Here is a 13,475-nt window from a genome sequence, read left to right as displayed (position 1 = left end):
CATGGGTGTGGTTTGAAGTGGGTGTGGTTTAAAAAAGGGGAGTGGTCAAAACTGGCTTCCATTAGCGGCCCTCCACTATATATGCTAGATAAATTCCGGCCCTCGGCACCAAAGAAGTTGGACAGCACTGATGTAGTGGATGATTATGCTGAGAAACATTGGGTAGTATTAAGCACATTGACAAGATTCATTGTAGTTTACTATGAAGCAGCTGCAACCATCTGTCTTTCAGACTGCTGTTCCATAATTGACATTTTTGCCTGTGTTATGCTTGTGACACATCCAGGCATTGTGGGGTATTTTTATTATGGAAGGTATAGCAAAGTAAGCATTATCTGTAATTTCAAATGTGGTTTTATTAATTTTCCTGTAAGTGGTCATATATAAATGTACTGAACAAATTTCATTTATGGCTTTGGCGGCTGAAAGCAAAATATGAACCAGGAGAATTGGCACATAATGTTTTTTGAAGTGAAATATATAAATATAACATGTTAAACGGATCGGCGCTTAAAACAACAAAGCTCATGAAATAATAATTTCCAGTCTAGTTTCTGCAAATTTCACTCTTAATCGAGAAATAAATGAAAGAATATAAAGAAGACAAAATATACATCATTTTTTTAAATACACATTTTGGTAGTATTGATGCATCTGTGTCCCTAGATCTACCAAGGCAGATATGGGGACACAGAAGCTTAGAGGTCATAAATTGCTTCGGTGGCAGTGCACTTATTTTAATCCACTATCTCAGTACAGGTATGGGACCTGTTATCCAGAATGCTCGGGACCTGGGGTTTTCCAGATAAGGGTTCTTTCCGTAATTCGGATCTCTTACCATAAGTCTGCTAATAAAATTATTTAAACAGTATATTTAAACAGTAACTAAACCCAATAGCATTGTTTTGGCTCCAATAAGGATTAATTATATCTTAGAGGGGATCAAGTACAATATTCTTAATAACTGGAATTATTTGATTAAAATGGAGTCTATGGCAGATGACCTATCCATAATTCGAAACTTTCTGGATAGTGGGTTTCCGGATAAGGTGTCCGATACCTGTAAGTGGAGCACATAGTGGTCCCCCTACCTAGGATTGACAAATGCATGGAATGAAAGAAGCCCCCCCCCCCCAACACTTTTCGCTACTCTTCTGTGCCTGTTGGAATGTGCCTGACTGTGTCATAGAGAAATAATTGCTTTGATGGCTCATGTGAACAAGTAGACCTTTAACAGCTCCAAAATAAGTTAGAATGCACATTTTTCATTTGAGAATCAGGTTTGTACACTAGTAGTATATATGTTGATGTTAAAGACTATTACTATTTTCGCCTTCTGTATAATTTAGCTAAAATATAATGTATTGGCACATTTTGTATTGCCCTGATACTGGCACCTTTACACAAGTATTGTGATTTATATATTTATTTTAAATAGCTTTGTTTTTTTTTTTGGTTTGCCCAGCTACTTGCCAGCAAGCTGAATGTTTCTTACATGTGTATAAAAGTTAAAGGTACAGTATGTAACTTTCTACCTTTTCAATCCTCTGGTGAGATTAAAGGGAATCTATACCAATCCAAATAACGTGACTTACTCATAGTTCTCTTCTGAACAGTTTTGAAGTTGACATTAGTATTTTTGTTTTTAATTTGTATTATATTAGCTAATATTTTGTTTTGGCCATCCATCCACTAGAGTGTTACATTTGTAAAGCAGAAGTTGTCTCATATTTCTTTGCTCAGGTCTTCCACTCCTATCAAAATGGTCATAAGTGGTGCTCCAGTATGAAAATGCGAAGTAAAAAAATAATGTAATTTAATGTAAATTCCAAAAAGAATTCAGCTACCACACTGATTCTCACCCAGAGTGCTAGTCAAAGCCTTTGAAGGGCATTACCTGCAGTTGCAATAAAGTGATGGGTGTCTGTCAACAGGTGCACCAAGTCTTCATATATCACTTCACCAGCATGTGCCATTGCTAGACAATGTGTCACTGCATACAGGGGACACAGGGTTAGCATAGAGTATATAAGGATGCCTACAGTATCTGACAATGTTGCATATTGGGCAGGGGCATCATTTTTCTTACTAGATATTTACTTAAGGTGTTAGATTTCTTCTGTCTTATCCATAATTGTTTTACCTATTTTGTTCCTATGTCTTATTTTGCTAAAGACAGCCACTTTGTATATATGGGGTGTATACAGCTTTGGTGCCAGAGCTGACGGTGGGTATAGACAATTTTGCTGTAATGGGGTTCTGGTTACATTGTCTTCTAGCCAAACCGTAGTGTGACAGAGTATATCCTAATACTTACTAGTCCCCTATTTCTTTCCCCCCTGCCTGCTCAGGTGGAATCTCTCTGAAATGGACCCAGGGCACATAGATGATCCATTTTATATACTTTAAAACAAACAAGGGAACTGCAAAGTTCATACCTTGACACAGGCAGGGGAGCTTTTTTTCCTTATAACTGCAGGACCCCCTTAGCTGTCTAAGATCTAGGGGACTTTCTGAGAGTCAAGTAGTAGCCATTTTTACAGTCCCCTACATTGTTTTAAAATGACAAAAATTGAAAAGGAAAAATATTTTGAACATTTTCCCTTAATATTTTAAAAACTGAATAATGCTCAATGTAACACTTCCCCCACCCTGGTCTGCATCACCCACTCTCAACCCTGCTTTCAGTGGCTGTATAATTAATAGAAATTAGCAGCCTACTGTCAGGGTACAAACCCCATTTGTGAATATTTTTCCTAACCATAGAATGGTAATTTATTAAGATTTTGAAAATAGATGCCTATAGAAATTATACTTCCAAAAGCAAAATGTTAATTTTATGTTTTTGTCAGCACTGTCAGGTTGGAATAAAGTTTTATTTTTCCATTGTTTTTCGGTTGCTTTTATCATATTATTTTTGTGTATACAACTGGGCTCAGGTGCTACTTCCCTACTTATTGTTGACTCTGTCATTGTGGTACTTACATTGTCTGCGATTTCCAGCTGCGTTTTGTAAAAATTGTTTGTATTCAGATATTTACATGATGTTCCTCTTGATTTATAACTGTTGACATGAGAAAATCTTGTTCTGTCCAGTTGTTACCATCATTTTTGGCAGTAGTTTTACATTTTTACATGTGTGAATTACTAGAGATAAAAATACACTATACAAAATTGTGCTATTTTAAATTCCTTATGTGACAAATCAATCTTCATATTGTTTAAAAGAGACTATTTTTGTAGTATATGTAAGAAAAATATTTTTGCTGATTCCAAATGGTTTGGTGTTAATGAGCATGTTACAACACCTAGCCACAGCTTTATTCTAAAGTTGTTCTATTTCATGATGACGTCAACTGATGCAAAGTTAATTCTTTACATTAATTTACGTTAATTCTTTCAGATTGTGCATAAACAAATTATAGGACTCATTTACAAATCCTGACCTCTTAAATTGCCCAAAGAAATAATCAAAATGATTTTTTTTATTAAATTTCAAACCTGCAGATTTATACCTTCATGCAGATAAACTGACCCATATTTGGTTTAACTGTGAATTACAGTACTTTTGCTTACACCACCGTTACAGGGAGACTTTCTAAACTTTAGGGCTGTGACACACAGGGAGATTAGTCGCGCTGAGCCAAATCTCCCTTGTCGCGGGTGACTAATCTCCCCGAAATGCCATCCCACCAGTGAGAATGTAAATCACCGGTGGGATGGCAAACGCGACGACTTTCAGAGGAAACTTCGGCGACTTAGGCTAATCGCGCCGCCACGTATGCCATCCCACCGGCATTCTCGCCGGTGGGGGCATTTCGGGGAGATTAGTCGCCAGCGACAAGGGAGATTTGTCATGGTGCGACTAATCTCCCCGTGTGTCACAGCCCTTAGTGGCAATAAACTAGAGAGCCAATTCTTCTACCCTTTTAACGCAGCCCTGCTGAGGGTGCATACATTTTGGGATCTCTTTAGAGGTCTGTTCTGTATTTCTTTTTCCCTTGGAAGCCTTTTGGCTTGACAGAAGTTGATAAAGGGACCCCCCCCCCCACCAGTCTTGTGATGAAGAAGGTCTGACCTTTGCCCCCTGTATGCCTTCTGGCTAAGGAATCACAGCTAAAGGGACCCAAGATGGGTCTAAAGACTTTCATTGTGTCTTTTGGCCTAGTAAAGTTTTTGCACTCTTTTAATTGTTTTTCATGCACTTTTGGGTGAGCATTATACAGCTTCAATAAAAAAAAAGAGAATTGATCCTGAGGTCCTAGGCATCATTGGTTCTCCAAAAGATTTTCTCTAACTACTGTTTTTAAGATTTCTAGCATTATAGAAGGGATTTAGATATGTGCTGCCTTGATACTGCCTTGTAGTTGAACTTTGCAGATTTAATGCAGTTAGTTGGGTTTCTAATTAAAGGTGACTACCCACATCTGGATATCATATTTGGAAGGTTACCCTATACTTTTGAGAACCGGAAGATATTGGACATCTTGTGGTCATGTACTGTGTAATTAAAGGTTTAAGTATCTAGGCAGATAGATAAAAATGCATTTGTTTCTTGCATTTCTTTTTGGACGTTTCTGAAACTTTGTAATTACAGTGCCTAGAAGGAGGGGGTAAAAATACAAAGTGATTTACCATAATACTTAATTGCAGTTGTGGAAATCTTTTATCTTTATGATATGTCAAGAATTTACATTTTTGCAAATCCTTATACAGTTATGGTATTTAGGAAAATTGCTATATAGCTATTTTTTCATGTTTTGACCTATCCAGTTAAAATAGTTTACATTACAGTAATGCTTTTCTGGGAATTATGTTTAATACGTTTTGTATTAGTTGTGTGCAGAGTTTCTCTTGATAGGATGCTAAAGGCTATTACTGCAGTGTAGGTGATGGGTGGATTATTACCTAAAATTGGAAAGGTGTTTCCTAAATTGATGCAATTCACAAAATATCTTTCAAAAGCAGCATTTACACTGTTGTGTTATAGGATCCCTGGTTCCAGTGAATACAAACTATATAAACCATGAAAGAATTGTCCCCGATCATTACTTTTCTGCCACCAAGCTTTACTTTTGGAATTACTCATTGAGGCAGGTAGTTTTCTTCTGCTATTCTCCATCCACCAATCATTGGTAATACAGGTATAGGATCCCTTATTCTGAAACCCGTTATCCAGAAAGTTCTGAATTATGGAAAGGCCATCTCCCATAGACTCCATTATAAGCAAATAATTCTAAGTTTTAAAAATTCCTTTTTCTCTGTAATAATAAAACAGAACCTTGTACTTGATCCCACAATTGGTCACACAATCTGATTTCAGCATCACTGCTCAGATTTACCTAATTGCATGAGGTTTATATTGTTTTTGGATTAAATCTTTGGTTAAGGGAAAGTTAGCTAAATAGCTAAAATTCTACAGTGCTGGAGACATCAATCAAAAGTATCTGATACATTTCAGTATTGTCTTGTAGACTAGTTGAGAGATGCATGATTGCTTTCTCTGCAGAAACATTTCCATGTTTACACTTATCTCTTTTTCTTTCTATATGTCATATATTTAAACACTTAGGGCTCTGGCACACGGGGAGATTAGTCGCCCGCGACAAATCTCCCTGTTCACGGGCGACTAATCTCCCCGAAATGCCATCCAACCGGCGAAAATGAAAATCGACGGTGGGATGGCATACGCGGTGGCGCAATTTCCCTTAAATCGCAAAAGTTTCCTCTCAAGGCAACTTCCGCAATTTCAGGGAAAACGTGCTGCCACCAGGGCCGAAACTAGGGGTAGGCAGAAGGCCTGCCTAGGGCACAACAGTGAGGGGGCTTTTCCCTAAGGATGCACCCAATCCACTTTTTTGGATTTGGCTAAATCCTTTGTAAAAGATTTGCCCCAATTCCAAGCCGAATCAGAATCAGCTTTGCACATCTAGAGACTGAAATCCTTGCCCATTCTTCTTTGCAAAACAGCTCCAGCTCAGTCAGATTAGATGGACAGCGTTTGTGAACAGCAGTTTTCAGATCTTGCCACAGATTCTCGATTGGATTTAGATCTGGACTTTGACTGGGCCATTCTAACACATGGATATGTTTTGTTTTAAACCATTCCATTGTTGCCCTGGCTTTGTTTAGGGTCGTTGTCCTGGCTGCATTTTTGATCAGCGCTCTCCTTGTTTGGCCTGTGAGTTTAGGTGGACGGCCTTGTCTTGGTAGGTTTACAGTTATGCCATACTCCTTCCATTTCTGAATGATCGCTTGAACAGTGCTCCGTGGGATGTTCAAGGCTTTGGAAATCTTTTTGTAGCCTAAGCCTGCTTTAAATTTCTCAATAACTTTATCCCTGACCTGTCTGGTGTGTTCTTTGGACTTCATGGTGTTGTTGCTCCCAATATTCTCTTAGACAACCTCTGAGGCCGTCACAGAGCAGCTGTATTTGTACTGACATTAGATTACACACAGGTGCACTCTATTTAGTCATTAGCACTCATCAGGCAATGTCTATGGGCAACTGACTGCACTCAGACCAAAGGGGCTGAATAATTACGCACACCCCACTTTGCAGTTATTTATTTGTAAAAAATGTTTGGAATCGTGTATGATTTTCATTTCACTTCTCACGTGTACACCACTTTGTATTGGTCTTTCACGTGGAATTCCTATAAAATTGATTCATGTTTGTGGCTGTAATGTGACAAAATGTGGAAAAGTTCAAGGGGGCCGAATACTTTTGCAAGCCACTGTATGTTATCCTAAGTGTCTAGTAATCCGTTCTGAACACCACAAAACAACAGCATTAAAACATACCACCTTAATCAGAAACTACGTCTTTTCACAGCTAGCTGCCTTTTGGCAACCACTCGGCATGAAAGGCTGGATATCTAACCTGCTGTATGGAGTGCAAATCTTTATGGAAAAAAAGAGTAACATTTCTGAGTGGTCTTTAAAGACATTATTTACCATAACATGCTGCTGCTGCCTCCCCTTCATCCCCCATGTGCAGACCGCTTTTATGCTGATTTTCCAGTTAAAAACATACATTTTTTATTTCAGGGCAGAAAATGTGCAGTTTAAAGACAGATAAGGCTTTAATTTACTGGTCTTTTTTTGGATTAAGACCAATGGAAAAGCTGGTTAGTTTATGTACATTTACAAGATTGAACATTAACGTACAGGTATGGAAGCCATTATTCACAATGCTTGGGACCTGGTGTTTTCTGGATAATGGGGTCTTTCCGTATTTTGGATCTCCGTACCTTAAGTCTGATAATAAAAATATTTAAACAGTAATTAAACCCAATAGGATTGTTTTGGCTCCAATAAGGATTAATTATATATTAGTTGGGATAAAGTACAAGGTACTGTTTTATTATTCGAGAGAAAAAGGAAATCATTTTTAAAAATGTGAATTATTTGAGTAAAATGGAGTCTATGGGAGATGGCCTTTCTGTAATTCGGAACTTTCTGGAAAATGGGTTTCCGGAAAAGGGGTCTGATACCTGTATTTGTAAACTTGCCCCTCAGCATGCATTTTGTTTTTCTAGTTCATTTATTTCTAGTGTGGTAACATACAAGGGATGTATGGTGCATTAAGCTTCCTCCCCCAAAAGGTGTAGGAAAATAAAAAACAAAAAAGAATTGAATCGCATACTTTCATAATCCAAATAAGTGTTAGAACGGGAATATACTCTGAACTCCCTATCATTAACTACAGCTATGAGTTATGAGTTTATGCTAACTAGGTTGAAAAAAGATGCATATCCATAGAATTCAATCTTTTATGTCTAAATGAAACCTGCTTAACTGCTAGTTGATTCAGAGGAAGGCCAACGCCCTTCCCCAGCAAAGCCTCTCCAATTTGCCTCAAACGGGAAAAAAATCCTTTCTGACTACAAGATGGCGATTCAACTAGTCCCTGGATTAATTGAAAGTTAATTTCAGTGTATGTTTTCACTTGCTAAAAAGCCATCCAACCCATTCTTAAAACGATATAAACATTCTATAAATTCTCTTCCAGATGTGCTATTTTTTTTGGTAGTGAAACAGCACGTGCAAATGTCTCCAAGAATGCCTTTTGTGTCGCACCTATTTGCTGTTGAGGGGCAGAGATATTCTAATGCCTATGGCAAATTGTTTACATCAAGCAAATAAGTGATAAACTAGAACTTCCTGTAACTGGATGCTCTACACCAGTGCTGTCCAACTTCTGTTGTACCGAGGGCCGGAATTTTTCCGACCTACGTGGTGGAGGGCCGATAATGGAAGCCAGTTTTGACCACTCCCCTTTTTGAAACCACACCCATGTTATCACATGACCATACCCATATTAATGGTTGTAGTACAGCAAAAACCTGCCATACTCTGCCTGCCCTACCCTGCCTGTGTGCCATACTCTGCCTGCCCTACCCTGCCTTTGTGTGTGCTATACTCTGCCTTCCCTACCCTGCCTGTGTGTGCCATACTCTGCCTGCCCTACCCTGCCTGCGTGCCATACTTTCACTGTGTGTGCCATTCTTGGCTGGTTTGTGCCAAACTTGGCCTGTGTGACATACTCTGCTTGCCCTACTCTGCCTGTGTGTGCCATACTCTGCCTTCCCTACCCTGCCTGCGTGTGCCATACTTTCACTGTGTGTGCCATTCTTGGCTGGTTTGTGCCAAACTTGGCCTGTGTGTGCCATACTCTGCCTGCCCTACTCTGCCTGTGTATGCCATACTCTGCCTTCCCTACCCTGCCTGTGTGTGCCATACTCTGCTTGCCCTATGCTGCCTGTGTGTATGGCACACACAGGCAGCCTACAGTGACACAATGCTGGCACTGCTCCTACAGTCTGCACAATAACTATATATTAAAAAACTTTTTAATTGTAGTACCACCTCAGTATATGTTCTTTTTGTAGTGTGCAGGGATTATTTGTGGGTTTCTACTGCTCCTGAGGTGTGAACAGGGGAACAATGGGGGTGATTACAGCCTGAGCCTGAGGTGTGAACACTGCAGGGGGTGAACAATGCAGAGATTAAAAGGTGTGAACAACACAGGGGATTACATATTTAAACAATACAGCCTGATTACAGCCTGAATCTGAGGTGAGAACCATGCAGGGGGGGGGCAGTTAATCACAGTACTGATACCATTTAAAGCTTACACAAGAGTAAGCCATCAAAGCAGCCAGACAGGTGGGGGGCCACACAGAGGGGGGTCGCGGGCCGCCAGTTGGACAGCACTGCTCTACACTTTACATACTGTAGCCTAACAAGAGTCTACTGCATATTGGAATACTGACATCAAAAAGTAAAGGAATTGTGTGTGCATTGGGTTACTAAATAACACATTTCAGTTTTGTGTTTTTCATCATTTTTAAAGTTCTAATTAATCAATATTGATCTAGGATAAACTTTACAGATAACACTGGGTGCTCTCCTAGCATCATGCTAAACATTTGCATGGTTCAGGGAGACAAAACCCAGGGCACTTTAACCTTTTAAAACCAGACATCTCTGGAAAGCTAGTGCTGAGAACATGTGGAACTGGTCTCGGTCTGTTTGCTTCAGCATTGTACCATATGCTCTGACGTGGCTTGGAAGGCTCTGGCTATCTCTTCTTTTAATTAAGAAAGTGACTGTGATGTCTATACCTTCTTTTCTGATCACTTGTTCATTAAATGATTATGATGAATTTTCATTATTTATATAGCACTATAGTAAGCCAGCATTTTATAATAATAATATAACAAACAGGACTTCTGAGTTACAGAATTGAACAGTAGACTTCCTTTTAACCACATTTATTAGTGTATGTTTAGTGATCCAAAAATGAAAAAACACTTTCTGGGCGTATTTTTTTTTTTTGTTTAATTAAGGTTATGGACAAACTGTGTCAGTTTACATGTGAGTTTCTCCTCCATATAATTAGAGGATCATTACCCTCATTGTGTTAATTACAGTATGCTTATCCTTTGTACAAGAATGAAAATTAAGCCAAATACTAATTGAAAACATTGATATTCAGTTCTATATTTTATTCATGCAGATGACAAAACATTTTAAGTCTATTGCTCCTGTATTGTGGATACTATCAAATAAAAACTCTTATCTCCAAATTGTTAGATGGGTAGTAGAACTAACAACATAAAATGTATTACTTGTACTCCTTTAACTCTACATTGTCTCGATAAAGCCAATCATTTACATCTTTGTTATGTTCTTTGCAGAACTAGTAATTCATGCTGCTTAAACATTCCTTCTTTACCTGCCTTACAAGAGCATGCTTGTTAATCTGTATTAGGGGCCATTTACTTAGTGCTCTTGCACTTCTGTCCAGGGTCTAAGGGGCACAAAAGCACCCTCCTTGGTGCTTATTTAAACAGCACTCCTTTTCATAGTCTGGCTGTTTTCTGAACTGTGCTGGTTTAAGAAATCTGAATGACGCTCCAGTTAAGGAATGAGTTGGGGTAAGTAATGTAACTATAGAGCAGGTAGACATCATAGACATAGGGGGGCCTGTGAGAGTGGTTGTCACAGGTGATCTGTGATTTTGCATGTGGTGGGGGCCTAGGCTCTCAAAGTTAACCCGCTGGTTGGGGGTTATGAGGGGGCTGCCTTTGTGCCTCCTGCCCCCATGTATTCAGCACTGCTGAACACAAGCAGCACTGTTTTCATTGGCGGGCGTACTGCAGCCATAAGGCAAGTTGAGAAACTTTCCTTAAGTGGCAGGAGCCCATACGTTACCAGGGGTGGCAAAAAGCCGTGCCTTGTAACTTCAAGAGCTGAAATTCTCTGCACTAGCGATGCAGCATCCAAAATGCCACCTCAGGATGACAAGGACCCCAGCAACTCCCCTGTTCATTGGAAAACACATGTCTCTGCATTTCAACATGGAGGTTGTTTTGTTTGAGACATGGTAGAATTTTAGGATATATAGGTACTATAAGGAATGTGACAAATATATTTTACTCTTATTTTAATGTTAAAAGCTCAGTATCCAAGAGTTTGCAGCCTCATAATTATACATAAATCAGTTCTTTTCTATTTTAATTTTGCTTTATTAAAGAATTGCTGCATTTAAAACCTTACTACCTCCCTGCCTACACTTGTTACAGTAGGCACATTGTCAATTGTAGCTAAATGCTGAATTGATTGTGCTATGATACTTCAATAAAACTGAATGCTCTTTGTTTGTTTTTTTTCAGTCTGTCTCAAAAACTGGACGGTTATTAATTAGTCATGAAGCTCCAGTTACTGGTGGTTTTGCATCGGAGATAAGTGCTACAGTACAGGTAAGTTTTTGTGTGAAATTATAACTGTTGTTAAGTACATACATACATAGTAGTGGTGCTCGATATACTGAATTATGACTAGATATGGGCCTAGGAAAGGTAGTCCTGCCTCTAGCACTGGGGGGTTAATAATGCCTTTTGTCCTGGGCTGTGCTGTTGATACAGTCCCACAGTGCTGTTATAAAGTGTGTAAGCTTCACCATTTTGCAACTTCAGGGTGGCACCTGCTTCATGGCTGGTCAGCCATCCACCATTAAATGTGTGTATGAAAGCCTTTTGTGTGGAGCACTGCACATGTTCCATGCTAAGCTAGCATCAGCATCCCAGTTAAGCTTATATGGCAAGCAAACCTCATTTTCTGCTTGATTATTTGCGTGGACCCCTAAGCTCAGTTTCTCAACAACTGCTCAGAGCACACTGAGCATGTGAGTGTTGCAGACTCCTGTGACAAGTTTGAAGCCTTGGATCATTGCTGCTATTGAGCTGCTAAAACTTTAGGCTGGTGCAATAAGTTCCATATATAAAATATGGCATTTTAGCAATAATTATTTTTAGGGTTTAGTTGTAAGCAAATGCAAGAGTGTATATTTTTAGGCTGTGTCAGAAAAATGCCAAAATTTACCTACTTTCCTATGTATACCATTACTAGTGCCAGAAAAGTTGGCACATTTAACCAACAAATGCTGTGAAGGTTCATGAGTGGAAAATGTGAGTGTTGTGGGTGATTGCAGTGAACTATGGGAAATACAAAATGCACCTGCCCAAAATAATTCAAGGAGGTGAATTTTAAAAAGTGTGTGGAAAAACACCATGAATTACAATACCCTTAAATATGAAACAGTGATCGTACGCCAACATGAATCTCCAAACTTAAGTGTAATTGGATTGCAAGTAGGCTTAATTTGGGCCTACAACAAAAGTCAACTGGCAAACCAGAGATTACAAAAGGCAAATCATGCCACTTTCAAAGAATATTTCTGAAGAACCTTGGAGAAAAGATGCTGAAGCCTACCAGTTAGGCTATTTCCAAGGCTCTGTGCCTTGAACCAGGGTCAAACCCATATTTCATAAATGAAGATATCTAGTAGAATTAAGTCTAAAACAACTGGACTTGCTGAGTTTTTCTTGAAAACGTTTCACCACTCATCCGTGTGGCTTCTTCAGTCCAGTTGTTTGAAAAGTTGAAAAGTCCAGTTGTTTTAGACTTAATTCTACTAGATACTGTATATCATGACCTGGATGAATGAGAATCTTCATAGACAATAAATGAAGAGTAAATTAAGTTTTGAAAAGTATATCTACCTATGAATGAATTATCATCTTATTCACAAACAAGGCATATAGTCATAAATTAATCCTATCATAGAATTTAATAGAATGGCCGGTGTTTAACGTCTTAACTTGTCAGTTTTTTCTAACTTAATACAATAAAATGTCATATACTAGAGACTGGCAAAGTTACTGCTCACTAAAAAGGGATTATCTGCAGTTCAACAAAAATCACCTGGTTGTCTCTCAAGACTTACAAAAGAATCCTCTGTGGACTACTGAATAAAAACTCAAACTGTAGGATGATGTGGTCCCCTTTATAATGTATCTACAGCATATCAAACATAGCATTTTCCATTGAGAATCCTTTACCAAAAAAGTTAAGTTTGTTAGAGGCAGTGTAACATGATGTGAATTGTTTTCTGCCACAACAATTTCGTTCTTTTTCCAGCAGTTCTTTTTTGCCACTGTGTTAAGGCAGTGGAATTTCTAGGTAACCCAAAAGCCCAAACCATGGTATATCTTTTGTATTTCCATAGAAGTATTTTTTAAAAAGCATTGCTTGCGCACGTAGTTTGCCTGATAAAGTTCATTACTATAAATCTAAATGCAAAAGCAACCAGGTAGGATTTTAGTGTTTTCCAAAGCAAGTGTAAAATCAAATGGGGCTTTTTATATTTAAATCAGGTCTAAATTTACAGATAGTGTTATTTTATCATAACAGCTGCAATTGCAAGACAGAAAATTCTGTCACATCTTTTCTTCAACGCAGCTGCAAAACATATGTGGTCAGATCAGTACAAAGAAAAAGATAAGCTATTTCTTTGAATGGCTTTAGTTACAATAATCAATCTCTGATAGCCCAACAACTGCATCAGTTCTTTCCTGAATGAAAATGTTCCTGACAATGGTGGCCACCTTTTTTATTTTACCCAG

General features: G+C 38.6%; 1 protein-coding gene across 1 annotated transcript in view; it reads left to right on the top strand.

Annotated features, from left to right (window-relative positions):
* The window catches only part of bckdhb (branched chain keto acid dehydrogenase E1, beta polypeptide), an 82,979-nt gene that overhangs the window by 48,462 nt on the left and 21,042 nt on the right, over window positions 1-13,475 (top strand). The window contains exon 9 of the mRNA XM_002936208.5: window positions 11,184-11,270. Coding sequence (XP_002936254.3) covers window positions 11,184-11,270 — 87 coding nt within the window. The remainder of the gene's footprint in view (window positions 1-11,183; window positions 11,271-13,475) is intronic.

The sequence above is a fragment of the Xenopus tropicalis genome, chromosome 5 (genome assembly GCF_000004195.4).
Source record: "Xenopus tropicalis strain Nigerian chromosome 5, UCB_Xtro_10.0, whole genome shotgun sequence".
Taxonomy (NCBI): Eukaryota; Metazoa; Chordata; class Amphibia; order Anura; family Pipidae; genus Xenopus; species Xenopus tropicalis.
This window is presented reverse-complemented; position numbering and strand designations above follow the sequence as displayed.